Source organism: Microcebus murinus, chromosome 25 (assembly GCF_040939455.1).
Source record: "Microcebus murinus isolate Inina chromosome 25, M.murinus_Inina_mat1.0, whole genome shotgun sequence".
Classification (NCBI taxonomy): domain Eukaryota; kingdom Metazoa; phylum Chordata; class Mammalia; order Primates; family Cheirogaleidae; genus Microcebus; species Microcebus murinus.
The window spans coordinates 19,437,219-19,461,351 of record NC_134128.1 but is presented as its reverse complement, the minus strand read 5'-3'; the positions used below and the strand labels follow the sequence as shown (position 1 = coordinate 19,461,351).

Here is a 24,133-nt window from a genome sequence, read left to right as displayed (position 1 = left end):
CTTTATGTCTAAGCAGCATATTTTTTGCCTTTCTTTAATAGATAAAACCCATGGCAGTGGTTAGTCTAGTCATTCTACTTTTTTTTTTTTTAATATTTCCATTGACAGAACACACCCAATTTGAGTATAATCTCTTCACGTGCTTTAAAACAAATCAGCATTCGTTGCCCCCAAAGAGAGACACAGAGAGGTTAAGCGACTTCAGCCCCAGCGCTCAGCGCAAGTCACAGGGGAATAGGCTCAGACTCTCTCTCCCTAAAATCTTTCTGGTTCTAAGCTCATTTGCATGTTGCTTTTCTTACTTCAAAAGAACATCTTAGATTTTCAGATGATATCATTCCTTGGCAAGGTTATTCATTTTTATATATTCACCCTGTCACTTTCAAATGTTATAATGAAGCAAGGATATGTAAAAATGGGGTTGTTTTAGGGACAAGGCTCTCGTTTCATGATTTTTATCTTTGTCAAGTGATTCATCAACCTTCTCATTGCCATCTAGAAACATGCATGGTGACTGCTCTCCTTTGCTTATTTGCCTTAATCCAATTGATACACCATGCAAAATTGCTGCACAGATGAGACTTAAAAAAAACCTTCATCTCCACCGCCCCCAAAAACATCTCCGTTTCCCTAGATGTGGACTAAGACCAAGTTCAGAGGTTAGAGGTCTTAGCAAGAAATTGGAGTGTGTTCCAGATCTTCAATAGGTGGGAAAAAACAGAGTCCACCATTATGTTCCGTATTCTGTTATTCCCACTAATGCTTTGAGTCCAGGTAGTTACAAAGGTGTGCATGGTTGTGCTGAGAGAGAATGGAAGTGAGACCAATATTCCGTGACCCAGGTCTGTTTGGGGCTGTTCTGTGTCGTTCCATCCCAGCCGAGAGCATTCTTGGCTTCAGGTCGGCACACACCTCTTGGAATGATACCTGAGCTTGCACTTTTGACAACCGTTCTGTCTCTAGCAAGCATCTCGTCTTTTCTGTCTGTGTGTGTTTCACTTGCTATTTTACTTGGCTTCTCTGCATGTGAATTCTTCTAATTCCAATAAAAAGAAGTACAATGCACATTTCCCCGGTAACTGCAGATGCAAAGCCCAGTGAGGATAATAAAGTCAGATTTTTCTTATTTTGGAAAAGAGAAACTCATTGGTCTTTGGGTGATGATGCTCCTTTGTCGGTGAGGGCTTCAGTGTGACCAAATGATCGGCATCACCCACCTCCTTTACTTCCCCTGCTTCAGGTGAATTATGCTCTGATTTATAAGAACTCTGGTGCTCACGGAGTTAAAATAGTTCCAAGTCCCCCCCCCCACCCCCTGGTCTCTGTCCTCTGTGTCTATAACCCAGGGTGGGGCTGAGGGTCTTGACCTTGTCACTCTTCCGGAGGACAAGAGGAGAGGAACAGATGACTCCAACTGTGCATGCAGTGTCCCAGAAAAGAGAGGCAAAAAAAAATCCTTTTTAGCCCACACTGACCTATCCAGATCTTTCGTTCCTCCTCTACGTTGCCTGCTGGTAGTTGGCGGCCAAAGGAAACCGTGAAATTGGTTTTTGCTATTAAATGTATAAGAAAAAGGTAAATGAGTTGCTTATGTTTCTTTCCCTTTTTTTTTTTTTTTTTTTTTTTTTTTGGTAAAGATGGTAATTAGGAGAACTCACACCAGCCAGGCTTGAGAGAATGCAAACAAGACCCCTATAGGCAGCACAGTGTATTAGTGTAAAAATATGCATAGACAACATAACTTGTCAGAGAGGATTATTTCTACTTAGTGAATCTGCAGGAGTCCCTTTGCTCTGCTATTCACCATTTGAGTAGAGAAGAGAGGGGGGAGAGAGAGAGAGAGAGGGAGAGAGAGAGAGATAGAAATAGGAGGAGAGAGGGCGCATTAGTGAACAGCGACTGTGGCATTGATGTTTGAGCGTACTTCTGAACTGGCTTTTGTTGAGACTATCAGTGTAGAAAGCATGCGCTGTCCCAAATCCGCTGTTACTATGAGAAATGAGGAGCTGCTTTTAAGGTATGTTGTGGGGTCTCCTTTGTTTTGAATGTATGCTTTCCTGGTCTCTAGAGCTGGCGGAGGCAACAATCATGCTCCCAATCAAGTAGCTCGCTTAGCTTAGAAGAGAAAAGGAAGAAAAGGCAGCTAAAGAGAGAGAGAGAGAGGGAGATGAAACCGAGACCAAGAGATTGGGAGAAAGAGAGCGAGGAGGCAGCGAGAGAAGGCTGTGAGGACTGCTGTGAGTTCTGTGTGTTCCCAGTTGCCTTTTGAAAGCCTAGCATGTATTTGCTCGCTGCTATTTGTGAGTGGCCAGTGGATAATTTTAAGGGCTCCGAATCTGGCTCTTGGTTCGTCTTTCCCTTTGCAATGTCTAAGCCTCTTTCATTATTATGCACCCTGCATGGAATATTCACCGAAAAAGGAGCTGAGGAGACTCCATATTAGACTTGCGTTCCAAATACCGCTCTAATCTGGACTTAGCCTACCTAAATAGTCCTCCCGTGTTGCCAGGTTTGGATCACTTTATCCTGTTTGCCAAAATGTGTACCTGTTTGGGGACCTCCGTTCATGCATGGCGTCCTGGGGCCCCATGGATTGGAAGCAAATATTTGTTTCTTGCAATCTGCGTTGGGGTTCCATCACATACCAAGAAGGAGGCACCACTGACTGACCTTTCGGGAAGCAGAGGGAGAATTATGATAGAATTGGCATCCTGCTTTGAAAAATGTAGTCTTTTGTTTATTTGCTAGCGGACCGTTGTAGCACTGAATGCATCTTTGGATCTGACAATGGGACCGGTTGAACAATGGAGCTGTCAAACTAGCTTAATGCATGTTTTGGGGCTTTATTTATTTATTTATTTTTCTTTCTCAACACCCTTTTTATCTTCTATAATCTTGTTTGTTAGAGGCTATACAGAATGAAGAGCTTTTGGAACTGCTTGTTTGTGGTTTTGTGCTTTTAGAAAATTTAGTATCTACCGTTCATAGAGCTTTTTTGCATTTTGCCGCTGCGTTTGGTTGGATTAAGTTAGAGATTTATTGCTTTACCTCTCCGTTAACTACTGAAAGAAAACTTATTGATTGAGAATGCTTGTAATGCCATTATCATTCTGGCAAATGCCTTGTGATCAGACCTGTCTCTACGGTGTTTAATACTTGGGGATTTTAAAATTGCAGATTTGGTGGACTTATGGAACATGGCATGCAAGAGAAGTTAAGAGGAATATTTTTAATGTTTACGTAAATTATAATTTCTAGTGTCTACTTCCACTTTTGGCATCCATGTAGATAAACACTTTTAGAAATTCAAGGACAAGTGAGAACTTTTACCCTCACAATTTTGGTCACAAACTATTATTATACAGCCTATTAAGTTGTTAAGTTCAAGGTCTCTATGGAATATATTGATGTTTGATTTATGCTTATGTCCTCATAAAAATGAATTTCTGTGCAGGGCTAACATTTCTCACATTTTTAAATATCTTTCAGTTTATAAGACAAGCATTGGCTTCTAGGGTGAGAATAGTGAGAGACTTTAGAAATAGAAAATGGGAAAATCTGTTTCAAACTTCTCAAATATCAAAACCATTTTTATTCCCACATGAGATACAAAGGAACTGGTCCCAGAATAGTAAATGACAATTGATTTACGTGAAAATCATTTTACTAAGGCTGATTTCCATGAAAAACATATCTTATCTAACATTCTAGTGTTTTGCTTAATTAGCTGTTTGTGCCGGAGCAATATCTCAAAATGTATTTAGTGGATTTATAGACAAAGATCAAGAACCTAATTTTTAAAGATAGAAGAGAAATTGTTTTAAAGGGTAAATTTTTTTTAAAGAATTATGAATATTTTCTCTTGGATTATATTTTGGTTCAAATTAGTGATGTTCTTGGTAAATAAGGAACAAAATGTAATACTTATGAAAACATAGTTTTGAAACATCAGCTGTTTTTTAGAGTTTGGACATGAATTTCAATTTTTTAACTTAAGTGGAAATGTTATGGACTATTTAATGCAGAATTATTAAAATAAATATTACCAGCTAAGTAGAATGCCTTCTCCAGCAGAGATTTTTCTCTCAACTACGTTTTCAGAGCCTAGGTGTACCCAATGCATATATACGCAGTATAATAATATTTTTAAAGTTATCTGTTGTAAATAGAGTGGATTTTAAAGGCACACTTATTATGTTCTCTTACTTCCAATGGGATCTGAACTGCTCATTCCGTCGGGTATACCAATAATTGCTTTTAGGATGAGCTCATAAAATGTAATTGGTGAAGCTTTATCTCTGAGGCTGGCAGGCTGTTACCAGCACACCCAGATTCTGCTTTCATGGGAAATTTTTTTTTTTCTTTCCAAACAAAGGTTGCAAGTCAATTTTTTGTGGTTTGGGAGGAAAATCGTCTCCTCTGCTCCCCAGCTGCTTGTCAGCAGCTCACTTACGTAAAGAAACCACTTGGAAACCTCCATGTTGAATTTCTGACCTAAATTACCCATTCTTTAACTGTGGTCTATTCACTTTCATTCCTGGGTGGTCACAGTTAGGTCCAGAAACAAGGGAAATCCCTGCTCAACTTGTTTGCTTTTCCAGTGGTTTGGATCCATTACCAGTTTCCAGAATTTGGAGACTGCCCCATTCCAGCATCCGACACACGGATGTCTTTTCCTTTAACCCGATAGGGGTGGTGTGAGCGTGGCCCGAAGCTGCAAACTTCTCTGCATGTATTTCCGAAGCAGTAACAGGATACATCATCTGTATCCTTCCATGAGCTTCTGTGTGTCATGAATCCTCGGGGATAGTGACCTAAACAAATGTTGATATCAAATTTAACTCGAAGCCCAGACCTGCAGAAAAGGAATAGGAAAAGATTCAAACTGGGGAAATGGTTTCTTGCAATAGAGAGTAATGATTGCACCCTAAGCCCCTTCCCCGGGAGCCCTGGGAATGTTCCCATAGACGTGTTCAGCAGACCACAGACGGAGATCTGTAACCCCGGTGTACTAATATTCCTCTGTTTGTTACAACGAAACCTGACAGTTTTTTTTTTTTTCTTTTTGAAAACATGAGTGTATACAATTGCACCATACGCTTTGGGAGCCGAAAAACAAAAGACAGCATTCGATTAATATTCATATTTAGAACTTTATAGCAAGTGCAGACTGTGTTCGGATACCTAGGAAGTCATTCAAAGAGTGAATCAATACTAATTATTGTAATCAGGGGGGTTAATTAGGTGAAAATGTGGCTGATGGAAAGTTCATTGCTCACAGCCCTGGAAAACACTCGGGTTGATGAAAAGAAAGTAAAATGCAAAAAGGAAGAGCGTTATGTAGGAACGATCTCTCTGTATTTAAGGTGTCAGAATTTGTAGGGGAAAAACATAAGGTTGCTTTTGTATAATTGAGGTGGTGAGGAAATTAGAAATACCCAGCTTAGTTTCTTGTATAGAGATTTCTGTAAAAGTCACGAACAGAAGGCAGTTTGTTTAGCGGCATCTTCCTCGCCAGAGCATTTAGCTAGCTGCACTTCTCCGAACAGTAACGAGTACAAGTCCATTCAGTGGCAGCAAAGCCTCTTTAGGTCACCTTTATTAGCCTGCACTGAACTGCTGTCTGCATTTTGGTAATTCCTGGGAAATTTGTGTGTGTTGGAAGGGAAGGGTGTTCTCATTTCATAAAACTATTGATTGCTTCTCTAATGGTTACTGGATCTGGGAGTTTTTCTGAACTAATAGTTGACTTTTACTCTGTAGGGAAGAGGAGGCAGTGGTTTGGGGAAGATTGCAATTCGTGGCATTTGACTCAGCTGATGTTAGAAAGAGGGCGTCAGAGGAGGGTAGGCACATGGGAGGTTGGAATGTTCTAGCCCATTCAGTATCCCAGAGATGAAGCACCTTTTGGATTAATGTGGCATCAATTTATAGAGATTGGACTAAGATGGAAGCAACATGTGAGTGTGTGTGTGTGTGTGTGTGTGTGTGTGTGTGTGTGTGTGAGAGTTGTGTGTGCACACGTGTGTTTGAACCTCCACTCAACTCACAGATGCTGCTGGCTAACCCTAATTTGCAATCAGGTACCCTTTGTTGCCAAACACACCTTTCTGCTTCATGGAATGTCATCAGCAATTAGCACGTACGAGTGTGTTTACCTTTGCCGCAGCTTTCTCCTGACTGTGTGACCCATCCCAGCACATTTTCTTATGTGTCAAGACCGTCAGAGTTAACAGGGAATGGCATCTGTGGAGAGAGGGTGACACCAGCCCAGAGTGACATGTATTACCAGGGCAGATTGAGCTCTGGCCACCTCCATCCATTCCAGGTTGACCCGCCCATGATTGGCTGCTGACGATGGTGATGAATCACTCGAATTTATGAAGCACGCTTGTCAGCATGCCCTCAGAGAGAAATCAAAACCCGAATTCCCCTGTAAGATTATTCAGTGCAACAAACTTTGTTGTCATGGGAAGGGAGAGCTTGAGGTTCAACGTTACCCTGCTGGCTCTCCTCCAGCATCTGTGGGTTTTTCATCCCCTGCTTGAGAAAGCTTGCAGCTGCAATCAGCAAAAACTCCGTGGAAATTTATGGGCAGCGTGGCTGGCTTCTAGCAGGTGCGCGAACTGGTCCAGCTTGGGTACAGTTGTGGCTTTATGCAAAAAATCGATAGGATGCTTTTCACCTTCCTGTAAGGCTTTTGGACTCTGTCCTACAAGGGTGACAGGCCCCTGCCATGCTGATCATGCCTGGGTTTTTTAATATCTTGGTCTGGGACTTTGGCCCTCTCTGAGAGCGAGCTCACCTGGTCATTCAGACCTGCTTTAGGAGTCATGTCTGTAAATGAAACTCAGAGTTGGTGTTGGGCAGCGTGACCTCCTGGTGACGGTGGTGGCAGTGAAGATTCATTTTGACCTTCTCTTTGAAAATTGACTTGATAAAAAACACTGGATACCTCATTCCAAGTTTCAGAATGCTCAGTGCCTCTTTTCCATCAACCATAGCCTTCCTCTTCCCTCTCAGTTTGGCTTCAGGCCTGAGAAGTAAGAGTGAAAACCTTAATGCTAAGAGAACAGCAGCATTAAGACTGGCTTTCTCTCTTCCTGGCCAACTAGCTGCCAGTTCTAGGTTTCAGCAAAGGCTTGGGGATGTGGGGATATTATTATAGAAGTAAGGAATAAAACTAAAATTTATTAACGGTCTGTTCTGTGCCTGGCACTGCACTCAGCAGTTACTTTCACCTTGTACAATTTAATCCTCACAGATATCCCAGAGTTATTGTTCCCATTTTAAAGATGGAAAAAACTGAGCCCAAGAAAAATAAAGTAATAGGCCCATGGACACAGAGTTTATGGGGGGAAGGGATTGTAACTCAGGACTCAGCCAAACTCCTTCCCTAGGCAACTTGAAAGTGTAAGTATGTGATGTTTTGACATTTTAAAGACATTTCTGCCTCTGGTGCTGCATTTCCACGGTAGACTGTGATGTGTGCACGCCTCCTTGTCTTAGCAGTGAGGAAGCTGTCCAATCCAGCAAGGAGCCATCACGTAGGATCCAAGGTGAAAACACTGGTCACTGTTTATGGTTTCAGCTTCTCAGCCCTCCCTAAACTGCAGTTATTTTAAACTTGGCTCGTCTTCCAGTGCCAATTTCGGGAAGAGTGTAGGACTTACGAAATGGAGCATGGTGAATAAAGGAGAAAGCATCACAGGAATGAGAAAGGAAACTTCTTCTTTTTCGGAAGCTGCAGTTTTTGCTTCTGAGTGGCGACAACTCCCATCTCTGTCTTCGCTTGCTCACCTTATAGTTCAGGAGGTCTCTGAATGAAAGCATCCTAAGGCCTCAGTTTCTTTGGGCTTTAATCTGTAGAATGGGAACAGATGTTGGAAGGAAGAATAGAGAAATGGGAAAGCATTATGAAATTAAAATGTGAATTTGTATGTGTCTAAGGTGCCAAAATAGGTCACACTGCGATCAGAGCCAGTCAAGTGACAAATACATGTCTATATATGGTGCTCAATAAAAGACATCGTCTGGGCCTTCAAGCAGCTCACAGCATTCATGGAACAAAGAGAAAACAGTGGATGAGGAGGGGTGAGGTAGTGCCATGCAGAGAAAGGGGAGGTGAGCTGGGTTTTAAAAGATGAGCAGGTGGAGGTGAGAAGGATGGGAAGTGTCATTAGGACGCCCTGCCTTTATCTCTGTGATTAAAACAAAGCAAAACACGGTCCTTAGCTTAATCACCTTCTTCAGACTCCCAAAGTCATCTACATCTGTCTTTCTAACCTTGTCATATTCCTATGAAATAAGGCGATGTGTAGCTAGTAATATTAAGAGAAAAACCAAGAGATGAAGTGATGAGGTCACACAAAGCTTTGGCAATAGGACAAGACAGAATACATTCCACTCAGCTTGGGTAGATAGATAGGCCACTTTTCCACAAAGAGTTTGGGTAGATTTTTTTTAAGACAAAGGAAAAGCCTCCTCCCCTCTCCCCCCAATGGACTTCATGGGAATTAGCATCAAAAGCAAATTTAAATAAAAAGTCACTGGGGATTTTGAAAAACCTCCATCCTCGGCTAAAAATGGCTAGAGATGTGAACCATATTATAGGGAAAAAATAAATTTCCTGTGCTCAAAACCTTAATGTATTTTCAACCTACATGTCACTTTAATAGCTTGGTTATATAATCGCGGTGGTAATAATTAGGTTGAGACATTGTTCTTCTTATCTGAGGATCATGGTAGGTTTGGATTTTTTTCAGCCATTCATCCCTTCTTGGAAGTAAGGAATGGCCAAGGGTAAGACAAAAGTGACAAATCCGAAAATTAAATGATTTGTCCCCAGTGTCAGTCAACTCTTTGACACAATGAAATGTTGAATCCAACAGGTTTGGGGTTGTAAGTGTCATAATTCTTTCACTTGGTTTGAAAGTAGCATTTGCCCTAAGGAGTGTAATCTGCATGTGCTGGATCAGATATCGTCTGATCCCAGTGACCAAAAGCTCTTGGGTGGGATCAGTTATCACAGGGAGTAAAGAGTCATGTGCTTTGTGTTACAGAAACCCAGGCTTCTGGTCTCTTAATCCTTACCCTGCTTGAAGATGTATTTGTTCAGAAAAAGGAGAGACGTTCAGGCAAATGGGGGGTGTCATGCCCCCAGAGAGTCCCTCTTTAAGTTGAGATTTTGATTCCTGCCAAGATCCGTCCCAGACGACCCTAAAGCTCACAATGTCCGTGTGTCTTTTTCTTTCTTCCCCACCTGTTGCTGCTTTCTCCGGGACCCCAAGGTCACGCCCTGCAACTGTGTCCTCCCAGCTGTTGCAGCTCAGCTGTTGTATTTTGTCAAGCAGTCGTTTCTCCTTTTTTTTAAATTTAACAACACGTGACAGTAAGATAAGAACTTCTGGGCCGACTGTGTCGGGCCGGGGGTATGGAAGGGTGGATTGTGGAGGAATTAAAAACCTCATTCTGATAAGTGTAAATTCTGTTCCTGCCGCCAGGCTGGCACCAGATAAGGGCACCTGGTATAGTCTGACAAATCTCGGCATCTTCAAGAGGGCACTGGAACATTCCTGCAAAGGATTTCTTTTCTGAGTGCCTGCCACGTGCAAATCACGGTGCTAGACAGGGAAGCCTTTTTCTTCTCCCCTCCCTTCGCCCCAGACTTCTCCGTCCCAAGTTTCACATCTTATTTACTCACTTCGTGGTGCGCTCACAGTTTTGCATCCTCTCCCCTCCTCTCCCTGGTAATGTCTGTAAAGGAATCCCAGCGTGCAGGGCAGAGACAGCTGTTCCTAGTTGAGAAGTCAGCCCTGGTCAAGGCAAGTCAAACTCGATTTCTCTCGCAGATAAGCAACCCACCACTGCTGTCTTCACTCCGGTAGTCAGTCACCTCCTCAGACAGGCAGCTGAAGAGGAAAGCTTCTGCCATTATCTGTCTCCCATTTGAGAAAAAGACAGAGTGGGGAAGAGAAAGAGAAAGCTGAGAAAGGGGAGGGTGGGGTGGAAAACCAGGCTGCAGCCTTGGTACAATGGAGAGAGGGGAAAGAGGGAAGGGGAATTTAGAGAGAGAAGTAATGAGATGGTTGGGTTCGGGGTCTGAGAGATCCCCAGTAGTAACATTTCATCCCCTTGGAATGGAAGCTTCTGGAAACTTCAGAGGGGCGTCTCACTTGGGAGTGCTCAGGTATGTATCCCAAGAACCATCGTTGGTGGGAGGGCCTCTTAAATTCACCACGGTGTATTTGGGCTCTGTTAAAAACAGATGCAGAAAAACACAAGATTGCAAAAAGCCAGTTGAAGCTATTCTCAAGGGAGAGTGACTACTTAATATGCTTTTTTTTTCCAAAAAAAAGTAAAATTTATTGACATTTAATTGTTCTTAATTTGTTTTGGGACTATGACAATGTTGCTGTTCCAGAAGCTTTCAAAATAGGAAAAAAAAAAGTGATCATTTTAAGCTTAGGATTGTGATGGAAATATTTATTTTTAAAGCTATACCTTTATGGAACCTAGAAAAGATATATTTACAATGTATCACTTAAGGATTTGTTTGGGTGTTTTTTTTTTAAGCACATTGAAAAAATTGTTTGTTTTTGCAAGTTGCTAATGAAACTGGAGTAAGCCAAGAACAAACACATGGTCACAAAGTCAGATACTCTCTCAGGTAGTTAAAATTCATGTGGATTTCAAATTTATTGCCTGGAAATGATGGGGAGTCCCCTTCTACAGCCTGTATGTCTTGCTCCAAATGGCTCTGAGCACACTGGGCTTGTTTTTTGTTTCTTTGTTGGTGTTTGTGTGTGTGTGTGTGTGTTTTTAAAACTGAAACAGCTATGCTAATAAAATTTGAATTTGCAAATGTGATAGGGGAAAGATGTTTTGGATTCTGGTTTGTAATGCCTAGCCAAAAGCCAGGGGGAAAGAAATCTTTCAGTAAAGACGGCTATATTTGAGTCAGCTGAACAGTGCTGGTCCATCTTTGTTCTCTTGCAGTGCTGAGAGCTTCTTTCTGCTTCTACAGAGATTGCTATGTGGGCAGTTATGTAGAGGAATAATAAAAAATGGAAATTTGTCATAAAAGATACAGGGTTGTCTATAGGCGAAGAAAATTAACTCTTTGGTTATACACATTAATCTCCATATATGAGGCACTAGTTTCAAAATTATAGTATGAACTTTGTGCAAAAATGTTGAAAGATCTATGGTCCATGGGCTGTGTTCTGGTTCATTGATTGAGTGGGCTGGCAGGAAAAGGATTCTTCCAATTTAAGCAGTGTGTGCTATGTACAAATGCATTTTGTTAGCACTGTTTCTATTGAGAGTTTTTTTTTTTTTTTTTTTTTTTTTAATGCTAGTGATAATTCAGTGCTCAAACAATGGCCATTGGACGAAACTCAGAATGAGATGAGGGGACGAAGAGGGAAGTGGGAACTGAAACTGCAAATGCGCTCCCTTGCCTTGGAAGGCCTCATATGAAATGAGGTCATTCAGAAACTTTCCCTTGAAGTGCTTCCAATTCTTGAATTGCCTTTTGTTTGGGAAATGAATAGCAAGTTGATTAAAAAAAGGAGACAATTAGGGAAGGTAGGGGGATGGGGCTAGAGACGAGCTTATGGTTTTTCTACAATGGAGCTAAAACTACCAGGAAACTTCATTGTTCCAGACAGTCTGGTCCCCAGTGATGTCAGCACGGGGTGGTGTCACCAACCAGTTCATGTCCACGAGGGGGGGGCACCAATGGCCTCATCCCCGTCACTGCTGTCGAGAAGATCTTTGGCTATAAAATAGTTTCATTGAACCCCGAGCATTCAACAGCGGCCCAGTGGAGCTGTCTGCCAAATAACTCCAACTGCCAAAACATGATACCTGATGGCTCATTACTGCATGAAAATTTTAAAAAGGGGCCCCATTGAGTTGTTTTTAGATTGTTTCTTCTCTCTACCAAAGCAGTAAAATGAGAAATGTAAAGCTTTTCATCAGGTGGTATTTGGTTGGGTGTTTCTGTTTTGTTTTCTCAAGAGCTTTGGAATTTCGTATTTTTTTTTTTTTTAAAAAAACAATGGCTCTTGTGTGTGTGCTGTGATCATGGAAACAGCAGATATTAGAAGTGAAAGCTACAATTGGAAGACTGTTGTGAATAACCTTATAGGGGTGTGTGCGTGTATGTGAGTATTTTGTTTCCCTCTGGCACCTCTATCAAGTGCCTATGCAATCACATTATTTATGTTATTTGGCAGCCAAAGTATTTAAATTCAGCTACGCTCCATAAGCTTTTCTTGGTTCACATCACTGTATCCCATGTAGAGTGAGTTTTCTTTTATATTTGACCCTGGTTTTGCTTCTAAGTTGAAATGGCAAAAGCAAATGTGCTTTGAAAACTATGTTACACAGTAGTTGTTAAATAAGGCAATAACCTATGCACTTGTAATTCTCTCTCCATGACCTACTTACATACTACTTCACCCTCCTTATAGTATGATTAAAAGCTGCTTTGAATCCACTATTGCCTCAAGGGATTTGAGGCTAGAATTTAACAAACTGCTGAGAAGGCTTAAGTCCTTAAGAGGGCTTCCCTATAGCTTCTTCTAATTCACATGCAATTAAGGAGAAAATAAATATTTCAGCAGTATACGTGTTAATGAAGCATTTTCTACCTTATAGAATGTAGATATATATGGAGCTTTAGTGCATAGCTTATTTGAAAATATTTTTCTTTTTGATTAATGCAGTTGTGTTTTGCTTCTGCTTTGGAGACCGGTTCTGTGTGTTCTTTCTTAAATTTGTTACATAGTCAGCTGACTGTAGACATTAGGGATTTATGTAAATAATATAGGGAAAACCAGGAACTATCAGGCTTGTCTTCATTTATCCAGCTAATTACTTTATTAAGATAATTGAAAGACCAACTAAGATCTTCTAATTTGAAAGGCAGCCAGCAGTAGCTGGGGTTGGGAAGAAATGTAGCTGAGTAGTATTGGGACAAGGTTGGGCTTTTGGGGGCATAAGAATTCATTTTATTGCAGCTCTTTCTCAATTCCTTATGAGCCTAAACCTAGCTTCTCAAGAAAGGCAATATTTTTAAAATGAAGGTTAGTTTAGCCCTACATCTAACTATCTTGGAATTAGAAGGTCAAAAGCCAGATATATTGTTCAGCTGAAAAAGGAAACCAAGTCAATTAAGTATGTGTGGGCTTAATTGAATATTCCAGGCCTGTTGTTCCATACTGCTCAATCTAGCAAGCCTGGATTTAAAATTGATATGTGAATTTAGAGTTAATATGTAAAGATCTGTTTCCCTTCATAACCTCTAAAGATAGTCAGCTCTCATTATCACACAAGAAATTGGTGAGAAAAATATGAAAACAATCTTTTCTCCATATTGTGTCTGATACATTTAACTACTGGTGACTTGGTGGTTTAACCTTCTGGCTAGTGTTGGCTGTATCCTCAGCCAGGCCTTAATTTGTGAGAAGTAAGACTAGCTTCCCAACACAATGACCTGATTTTTTTTTTTTTTAACAATCTAGAGTGGAAATCAGATTTTTCAGACAAAATCATAGTAAGTGTGTGTGTATATATAGGCATATATATGCGTATACATACACACTTAAATTTATACATACATTACCTTCAAGTTTAAGATATGCTATTACAAAATACAATAAAGTGTTGATTACCATAAGAGGGAATGCACTTCTGGTATGTAATTTGCGATGATGTTGATTTAGAGCGTAAAATATGCCATGAAGTCCTACACACTTGTGACTACATTGTGAAAAGGTCACTTTAACCCAAATGACCAAACAGCCAAACGACAAAGAGAAAAATAAATCAGAATATCACCTTACACACTACTTATTTTCCAGGAATGTACACAAATCACCTGGAGAAATTAAACTCACCTGTTTTTCTGTTCAGGTGTAATAAGCATTCTGCCTTTTTTTTTCTCAATTCCTATTAGTGAATCAGTCACAAGTCTTAAATGGGTATTTAAGCTTCGTGGCCTAATACTCATGAAGTCACTCTGTTGGTTTTTTTGATCGTTGTGTTAAATACTAGGAAATGGCAGGTTCGTGATTTATCAGTTTAAAAGACAACATGATGTATGACTGTTTCTTATTTTCAGTCTCTTACACTTGTTAGTGTTTTCAAGATGACACCAAAGGGAAGTACAGTTGGGCAGGCACGGATTCCTCGTCTTAGTGCGTAAGGTGACATTCTGATTTATTGTTCTCCTTGTCGTTTGGCTGTTTGGTTATCTGGGTTAAAGTGAACTTTTCACAGCGTAGCCACAGGCGTGCAGGACTTCATGGCATATTTTACGTTGTAAATCGACATCATCCCGAATTACATACCAGTAACTGGGATAAGTCCCTCAATGCCATTTGGGCCATACAGCCCGGCATTTACTTTGCCTGAACCACGGATTACCATTTCTGTGATCGTTAGTCCTGGCTGGCGTATCACGCCCAGGAACGTTGAGACAAAACCTCGTGGAGACTCGGTCTCCTGCGGCTCGGGTCTGGGAGCGAGGATCCGGCGTGGAAGCGGATCCGGCTCCGGCACGACAGTGGGTGGCACTAACCCCACGACAAGTGGCCGCCGCGGCCTCGCGCCAGGTGCTGTGGGCACGGGGGGCCGAGAGGAGCGGGGCAGAGCCGGCGTGCGCGGCGGGAGGCTCGCGGGGGCCCGGGAAGTCTGGCAGCGTTGGGGCACGCCGCGCTCCGCCTGCCCGGGTCCCTCCGCGCGCCGCGGGCCGGGCCGGGGCGGGGACCGGGGCGGGCCCGCAGGGGTTAAGCGGCGGCGGCGGCGGGCGCCCGGGGAGCTCCGCCCCGCCCGCCCGCCGCACCTGGCGCTGGGCAGCCGGCCGCCTCGGCGCTGGATTTCGGAGGGGATTGGCGGAGAGCGCGAGGGGGAGAATGTGACAAGTGCCGGCTCGGCGGCCGCCGGGGGAGGCCGCGCGCACCTGTCCCTGCCCGTCTCGCGCCGCCCGCGGCCGCTCGGACGCGCGCAGAGCCGCCCCCCGCCCGAGCGCCGCCGCCGCCGCCGCGTGCGCCCGAGAACATGACTTCTGCCTTCAAGCTGGATTTCCTCCCGGACATGATGGTCGAGGGCCGCCTGCTCGTTCCTGACAGAATGTGAGTGGAGCCGGCGGCCCGCCGCGCCGCGCCGCGCCCGAGGGCCGCGCGGCCGAGCTCCCCTCAGAGCCGGCAGGCGCCGCGCTGCGCCCGGGCGCGACTTGGCCGCTCCGGAGCCCGCCGCCTCCCGGGGCTTGCGGAGGGCGGCGCGGGACGCGGGGACGAGGGAGAGTGTCGGGAGGCGCAGCGCGGAGCAGTGCGGGGACCCGCGAGCGGGGTCCGAGGTCAGGGTGAGGACCGGCGAGCGGGGCGCGGCGTCCCCGGGTCCCGGTGTGGCGAGCGGGGCGCGGCGTCCCGGGCACCGGGCGGGGTCTCCGAGGGTCAGGGTGAGAGGACCGGCGAGCGGCGTCCCGGGCACCGGGCGGGGTCTCCGAGGGTCAGGGTGAGAGGACCGGCGAGCGGCGTCCCGGGCACCGGGTAGGGTCTCCCAGGGTCAGGGTGAGGACCGGCGAGCGGGGCGCGGCGTCCCGGGCACCGGGCGGGGACCGGCGAGCGGGGCGCGGGGTCCGGGGCGGGGTGCGCGCGTGCGAGTGTGCACGCTCGTGGCATTTGCAGTGCCGAGCTGATGGAGCCCTCCGTGGCCCGTTTGCAGATCTGTTCTTACCGAATTTCCCCGCTCGTCTGACTTTCCATTTGCAAAGATTCCTTTCTCAAAGTGGGAGAAGGGAAGGAGAGAAGAAGAGGTGCGAGGGTGGGGGGGGTGTGTGGTAAAAAGCAAAGGAATAATTAGAAAGCGTTAAACTAGCCAGGTGTACTCTGTTGCAGAAATTAGAGGTAATTTTTACGTAATCACGATGGTTTGTCTGATGTGCAGCCTGTAATTTAATAATTAATGCGGTTCTGCTTGTTTCACATGTCGTCAAACTAGGGTAGAGCGTTTATTGGAAGAAGTAGAGAGCTGGGATTCCTGAGGAAAGGAAAGCATGTCTAATTTTTATCTGGCTGGTTAGTCTTGATAGGAAAGTTTCTCTTAACTAGCTCAGGGGCTGTCGATTCAAGGATCTGCTTGGATTTCAGGCATGTTATGAAAAGGAAACCTAGAGAGAGAAAAAGGATTGTGAGAGTGGGACCGAAAGGTCTGTGTCCTTTTTTAGACAGGGCGTATGTAAGATTCTCTCTGATCAGGCGAGAAATTTCACAGTGCATCTAGGCTGCAGTTAATCCAGTGGAAAAAAAAAAAAGAACACATAGCATAAGAGTACATATAGGATGTTTCCTGTTCTATCCGAGGTACGACTTCACATCCATTCTCTTGCACCGTAGGGTATATCCTGCAATGTTCAGGCCATTGCAAGCTTTATGATCCATTTCCATAGCACCTAAGTTCCCCCCTACCATGCTTGATTCTTTTTCTACTATGTTAAAGTGTTAAGAGTTGAGAGATTTTTGAGAAACTCCGCAGTGGCCAATTATTTGAGTTGCTAAGGACCAAAAAAAAAAAAAGTGGGGGAGGGGAATGATAGAATCTGTTACATGTGAGTTGTCTTTTCAGTCGATATGCAGAATGTTAACTTGCTAATATGCATTGAGGTTCCATTGTCTCAACTGAGATAATCAGATAACATAAATTAATATTGAATTCCTTTTGGTAGTTTTGTCGGAGGAATTAATCTTGATTAGTAACATTTCCATATTTGTTTTAGGAGATCTCTGTCCTGGCCCCCCTTAAAATAGATCTCTATATAGAAACGTAATGTTTGTGTATGAGCTGGTTTGGAAGTTTTGTGTGTTTTCTCCTCTATAGGCTCGAGTGTCTGGGCTGAAGCAAAGAATTAGCTTGATCATGATTTTGAATTTATGGTCACCTGCTACTTAAGTGACCATAATATATCTAGCTAATGAATGCTCTATGAATTTAAAGTGGTAATGGCCTCTGAAAGATGCAGTCTCTTGTCAATTAAATTATGAATTATGAAAATTTAATTTGTCCATTTCATTTGGTGAATGAATGTGGCTTATTCAGACTATTGGCTCTGAACAGAACCTTGGTATCTTACCCAGGGAGTCTCCTGTACAAATCCTTCTGTGACTTCTACCTCATTTCTCTTGCAAATGTTAGTTATTTCCCTTAGGAATCAAACCCAAATTGTTTTCAGCATTTGTCAACTATTGCTTAATTGAACTAAAGGAAAAAAGGGGATTTGTAGATGATAATTTTATTTGTTTCTAAGATAACTGTTGTGTGTCCCCACAGCCCCGAAAACACTAGCATGTTTTCTAAAATAGGTTGTAATTAACTCCTCTTAGAGACTGTATTCGAGTGATAGAGGTGTGTGGGAGGGAATATACCAAGTTGAAAATGTCTGAAGCCCACCTGGGCAGCATCTTTTATTGCCATATTCATAGACTTGAGAAGATAGCTGTGCAGATTTATTGTTTCCGGGACTGATTGTCATGTGTGGTATATTGCCATTTGGACTAAATTGCGGACTGCTAGATATTGGCAAATTCCTGAAAGGAACTTAAATAAAGCATGGGGGCTTTTCTGGTGTTGATTTTTCTAAAGCAGCAGAACATTTTCTATGGCGTTTTCCCACAAGAATATATTAGATAAGTTTGCAAGATGTAATATGTTTGAGTCCTCAAGGCAGATGAACAAATAGCTTTTGAGATGAATTATTACGCTCGATGGCCCCACAAGCCATCCAGGGTTTAAAGAGCCCAGCTCATTTAAGGCTCTGTAGTGGTATAGAATTGCTCCAACATACGCTTCAAGGTTTTGGGGTTTTAAACATTCAGTATCAGAATGTAATGGAAATGGACATTTTAAATAATGTTGACTATTAAAGTTTCGTTGCCTTTGTGCTGTTATAGAATACCATTTGCAACAAAGCATAATGAAAATAGGAACTGATTTTTTAATTCTATTAAACTGGGGCAGCTGGTTTTCCATGGGGTGGGGATGAGTGTTTCTTTGTTTCACCTTTTAATGATGTACATAAATGGGTTTCTAAATGTTTTTGTATTTTTAAACAAAACCGAGAAATAATGTCTTTGAAGTAAAAGGTTATGAGTAGAAAAATTTATAAATGCAGCTTTAAAAGTATTGGTTCAGGTTTTTGATATTAAAATAAGATATTGAGAGGAGGCTACCAGTAAATTAAAATGAAATCTTAGTATTTTTTTCACCTTTGGTTGTTAACCTTACTGAAAAGGAGGAAAGCTATCCAGACTGTAAATTCGTCAGCTTGATGAGTTAGACTTTTTGTTGAGAGTAAGTCCTCCCAAGTTAAAATAACTGGCAAAATACCGGTGTGTCATTAAACTCAAAGGAGATCCTAAGGCCATCACTGTGAAAGTTGAAAGGGGCTTTGAAGACCATATCATCAGGCCTCATTTTATAGATTAAGAAACAATTATAGGGGCAGTGTTTTAGGGAGGTACAGTAAGTACTGCTTCCCCCAAATGACAAAATAAGAGTCTTTAGTTGAATACCTACTATGTGCTAGAATATTTTATTGATATCATCTCTGATCCTGATGGTATTGTCCCTATTTTATGGATGATGATTAAAGAGGTTACCTGCTTGCCCACACCCATAGGCAGCAAATGGTAAAGCTGTGGTTTTCAAGTGTGTGCACATGTGCAGTGGTACATGTTGAGGGAGAGAGAAGAGAGAACTGTGAATTAAAGTATATGACATAGATTTTCATCAGAAAACCAAAATTGTGTCACATGGGAATGATCGAGCATTGTAAGAAATAAATAACATATCAGCTATTTAGGATTAATGTATGTGAAGCATCATTTTATACTCAGATTTGATTCAAATTCAGTTATTCCATATATTCATTAACTTAATATATTTTAATTAAAATGTTTTGGTTTATGAGGTAGCAGCAAGATGAGAATCAAAAGCAGTCGACCCCTTTTCTCCCCCTCATAGGCATTTAAAGTATATTTGGAAAATGCAGTTATTAATATAAATAATTAAATACTGAGATAACTGACATTTATTACCTGGTTCCATGATGGTTATGAAAGGAAATTAAAGAGAAAACTCTAAAGGATGGGCTTTGCATATGGTTCTTTAAGGAAAAATTTAAAAATACATTTTCAGGTGGTATTTCTCAGTTAATAGTATGTATTTTAGTATCAGCTACTTTCTGAAGCCAAGAATTCATCCCACAGTAGCTTTTTAGAGCACTAATGTTATCTTTGATCTGGGCAGAGGCAGTATTTTAATTGTTAAATCTTGCTATTTAATTGTAATTTACTGGATTGAGATTATTGGTGATGAGATGTAGTAAACTGGGGAAACAAGACCCTTGAAAGACAAGATAAAAAGTAGATAGGATTTTCAGACACGAACCTAGTAATTAAGATTTCATGGGATCATTTAGGATGTTTTCCACCTCACAGTGTTGTTTTTTTCCCTCCCCCTAACAGCTATAATAACACTGTATTTGGCCTGTGATAAAAGACTGCAATCTCCTTCCTTTTTTATTTTTTTTTTAACATAAATCCCAAACTTTTCATTTCTCTTTACCCCTTGTTTTTGTTTCTTACAAATGAAACACTCACTCAGTTCTCATAAAAAGACAGGTAACGTTTTGGCATGCAAAATGATCTGGTACACTTGAGTCGAATACAACCAGCACATGATTATATGATACAGCTATTGTGCAGAAATTCAGGATAGTGTTCACTGTGGAGACTTTATGTGTAGACTCAGGAGACACAATATAATGGAAATCTGATGTCATTGTGGAATTTATTTTTAAAAACAACAAAACTGAAACAGACTTTCACAAATGTTAACCAATACTGTAAGCACCCTTTATCTTATTTGCATCTGGATGGAAAATGTTATATTTTCAAAGTTTCAAGGAGCAAAATTGACAAGTCATGGATGTTGTTTATGTTCAGTACTGAATCTCTACTTCATAGTACTACTGTTGGATGGTTTTGTTTTTCCAGGGGAGGGTCACATTGTTGCTTTTTGGTTTTGGATTAGGAAATGCCTAACCTACAAAGAGTTGGGTATTTCTCAGTGTAATATTTGTTTTTACAAAACTGCAGAAGGGAGGGTTTGGAAACCGCTAATGATTTCCAGTTCATTGGCACCTACAGGTTCTCATGCCGTCCTGTTTGTTTCCTCTATCAAGGAGGAGGGTACCGAGGAATATAATGAACCCAGCATCAGTGGCGTGCTACTTGTGTAGCCGTGCAGAAAATGTATTTTTATTTTTCCTTAAGAAAAAGCTCTGGGTAAACGTAAGAGAAATGGAGCTGCACGTTCCTGGGAAAACCCTATGTGGGAAACAAAAACTAATTAGAGCAGTAAATGTGATGCTCTCAGGTAATTGTAAAATAATTATTCCTCTTCAGCACCATCACTGTTTAATTGCACCATCCAGTATCCTCATGCACTCACTCTAGATGGGAAGAGATGGAAACTTCCTTCTCCTCCTGGGAGTGTCTTTTTCATTTAGTGTGAGCTTTATGCTCTTCCTAAAGGGCTTTTCAAAGAAAGGGGGGAAAACACTTAGGGAGATTTCGAACAGCTTCGCTTTCCTCATTTGTTCTAACTCCATGACAGAAAGTGATTACTGGAACTATTTTTATAGAAATACAATTCCAGTTATGTGGTTGAAATGCCTGGTGAGCATGTTTGAGATTTACTCTTTCGAAGTGCCAACACGGAGTTTTATGAACGGTCTCTTTTATGAACTGCAGATTGTATATTATGTTCAGATACTGAGAGGGATGTTTTAAAAATCTGTTGATAATTTAAAATGTAATGCTAATAAATATGTAATCATACGGCTTTCAAAATGACATATGAGTGCAAATTCAGGTTTTGGTTAAATTTTAATTACTCCATTTGAATGAATGCCTCAGAGCCAACTTACCAGCAAATTATTAGACCTATTTTTTTTTTCACCTAAAGATTTATGTAAATAAATCTTAGGCTATATTTAGACTAAAATATTTCAGTTTCTTATTTTATAGTTTCCTACCAGGCTTATGTGGCCTTTCACTTGAGGTCATATTTTAAATAAATCTATTCTGAACAGGTCTAGGTTTAAATAATCTATGCTTCATTTAGGTCAGCAGCAGGGAAGAGTCACCCAGATGGATGACCAATTGACCAGGCTTCCTTTCACAGTAATAGTGCTTTAAAAGTGGTATGCATTTAGTGTTTCGATTTTAAGTCTTGATCATTGAAGAAGTCCAAGAGGTTTGTCTGCTCAGTGAGACTGGGTATGGCTGGCTGTCATAACCGTGGAAATCAAGCTCCCCCGGCCCAACAGCTGCTTTGTCTGACATTTACAAGCTCAAATAAGACTGAATATTTCCTACTTTCACAGATGAAGGTGGTGACTCACTACCCAGAGAGAATGCAATTAACTTTAGCTGATTTATTTGACATTTTGACATCACTTTTGGACAGCTTAAAATTTTTAGTGCCATGGCAGTATACTTCTGAGTACTTCACCTGACATAGTAAGTCTCAAATTCTATGATTGTTTTTGCTAAGAGGCTTGATTTCCATGCTTTTTCTAATGAAAGTTCATAGGTTAGATTAAACTCACTACATTTTCAGGTGGTATTCTATATCCTTTTCTGTGAGTTATGTCTTCATTTCTCATAGTCTTCCTCTGTAGCAGGAAAGTTGAACCTCATTTATTTGCCACAAAGAAAATCAGTTGGTCTTTCAGGCTAAAAGAGCAAAATATTTTTTAGTTTACCTGGCTGTGGTCAGTAGGCATAAGATATGTGTGTGTATGTATGTATGTATATGTGTGAATATAAATATGTATTTATTGAAACTTACATTGAGCGTAATTCTTCACTTTCTCCAAATATCTGCTGTTAAATGGCGTATGGTTTTAGAAGTTATGAAATTGTTGCACAACGTAACACGTCTCTACATATTACTACCATCATAACTAAAAAATTTGAGGTTCAGGAAGGTTTCACGTTTGACCGAAGTTGTACTGCGAAGTAGGGATACTGCTAGAGAAAGGTCTCAGGACTGTGTTTTGAGTCTTTGGCTGAAAGCCTCATGTTCACTTCTGTTAAAGGCGAAAAATAATCCACTCTGGTCATCTTGCCATGTCTTGCTGGGTTGAAAGCTGAGACCCTTCCCAGTTTAGTGGTCTCATCTCTCCCTGCAGCAGAATCCTTGGATTTGGGGACCTCTCTGTTTCTCAGTTGCAGTTGAGATGTTGCTACTCTGAAGGTCTTTTAGAGTAAGAGTAGGGAAATAAAGAAAGATTCTTCACAGAAAAATCAGGGTCCTAAAATGGATGTTTCCTTGTTGTGTGGATGCGTCTGGTGCCAGCCAGACCGAATTCCTTACCTCGTGCTGCTTTGCTGCCACCGTTGTATGTGATTGGTGTCCTTGTCCCATGGCCCCCTGTTGCTGTTGAAAGGAGTCCTTGAAATTTTGATTGTCTAATGGGAGTCCAGCCCAAGTAAACTGACAATCTTAAAAAGGTGAGTTGTTCAGAGGATATTTATAAGGCTAAATGGGGTAAATTGGTATAAACCAACTTACACACACACACACACACACACACTCTCTCTCCCTCTCTCTCTCTCTCTCTCTCTCTCTCTCTCTCTCTCGTTTTCTCTTTGGAACTAAGAGGAAGGCATTGAGTGCCCAGAAAGTGAAACATGTACAAGTTGAAATCTGACGCTTCATTTTGTCCTTGAAAAAATCTTTGGGGAATAATAGAAGGGAAAGATGGTATGAAAAAGCAGAAAGGGAAAGCATTTGGTAGAGGGCTAGTGTGGATGTAGTTAGTTGTACTTACTTGTTTTACTCTTCACTCCTGGTTCTTTCTGTGTATCCCTGTCTAGATTCAACAAGGTCACCGACAGTACAGCTTTTTCTGAAGTTTTCTTTTACTTTTATGTTTTCCTGATTTATAGCTTTTTAAAACATCTCCTCTAAAGCCCATTTTATTATCCTTTTCCCTGAGCGGTTTCCTAAGTTTCAAGAGAAGGGGCCGTCTCTGTCCATGGCGTGGCTCTCAGCATTGGAGCCTTGAGAGAGAACAGCATTATCAAAGCACCTAGATCATCACTTACTGCACATTCCAGCAGAGCAGCTGCACGTTTCTGTGCATAAAACTGTATTTTGACTTCCTGCATTACAGAAGGGGTGTTGAGTTTTTGGGTTGAGCATAAGGGGAGCATATTTCAGAATGATTAACTTTATGGATGTCATTGTCTTGGCCAGCTATATTTGGCTGTGCTGCAGCTGTGTTTGCTTTCTCAAAATTGTCACCAGGAGGCCTCCAACTGCAGTGATTCACTTCAGTCCATGCTGGTAACATCTTTCCTCATGACTCTCATTGTCCACTCAGCCATCTTGTCTTGTGTTAGGATTTAGAGAGAACATGCACGAGTCCTTTGAGAAGTCCGAGTGTTGTCTGATGCTGCTGGCAGCTCCATCTCAAAGCAGTTCCTAAATATTCAATCTGTCCTAATGTTGCATCATAAGGCTTCCTGTCACGATTCTTCTTTCTTTTCCATAACAAACCCATATTTTCCTGACTCCTTGTTTATCCTTTTTGTTCATTTTTACACTTAGGTGTCTAAAAGTTGCTACCAACATCTGATGGGTGGTGGTCTTCCTCTTCTGTATTCCTAGGGCCCTTTGGGAGGGGATTTTACTTGTAGTATCTTAGAGGCCCTTTACACAAACAGCTGTGTTGGAGGAGAAACTAAGAGGCAAGTTGTTTCTTTGCCCTGACTCAGCACTGGCCACAGAATTTACCTTTTAGGAAGAGTTTAGGGAACCATTTTTCTTAATACAGAGACCATTTTAATTCCATTGGCTATGCATGTGTCTTAATTTTTAATAGATAGAACTTACTCTTGGATTGTTCTTGATTGTCAGGGATCCTTGCTCTATGTGTCATGGAATGGAAATCACTGGGGACGTTGCTTTAGGATCTCTCCAAGTGACAGGGTGGAAGGGTCTTCTGCAAGGCCAGGCGTCCTTTACTAAGCAGGCTTCTCATGAGAATTCC

At 41.8% G+C, this 24,133-nt stretch overlaps 1 protein-coding gene across 15 annotated transcripts in view; it reads left to right on the top strand.

Moving 5' to 3' along the window:
- CELF2 (CUGBP Elav-like family member 2) overlaps positions 1 to 24,133 on the top strand; it is a 724,899-nt gene that overhangs the window by 418,127 nt on the left and 282,639 nt on the right. For 2 of the 15 annotated variants that reach the window (XM_012740331.2, XM_012740329.2), the window contains exon 1: positions 1,639 to 2,017. The exons of 7 other annotated variants lie outside the window; for them this stretch is intronic. In XM_012740331.2, coding sequence (XP_012595785.1) covers positions 1,911 to 2,017 — 107 coding nt within the window. In that variant the 5' untranslated portion in view covers positions 1,639 to 1,910. 6 more of the 15 variants (XM_075997469.1, XM_075997473.1, XM_075997472.1 and 3 more) reach the window with 6 other exon arrangements.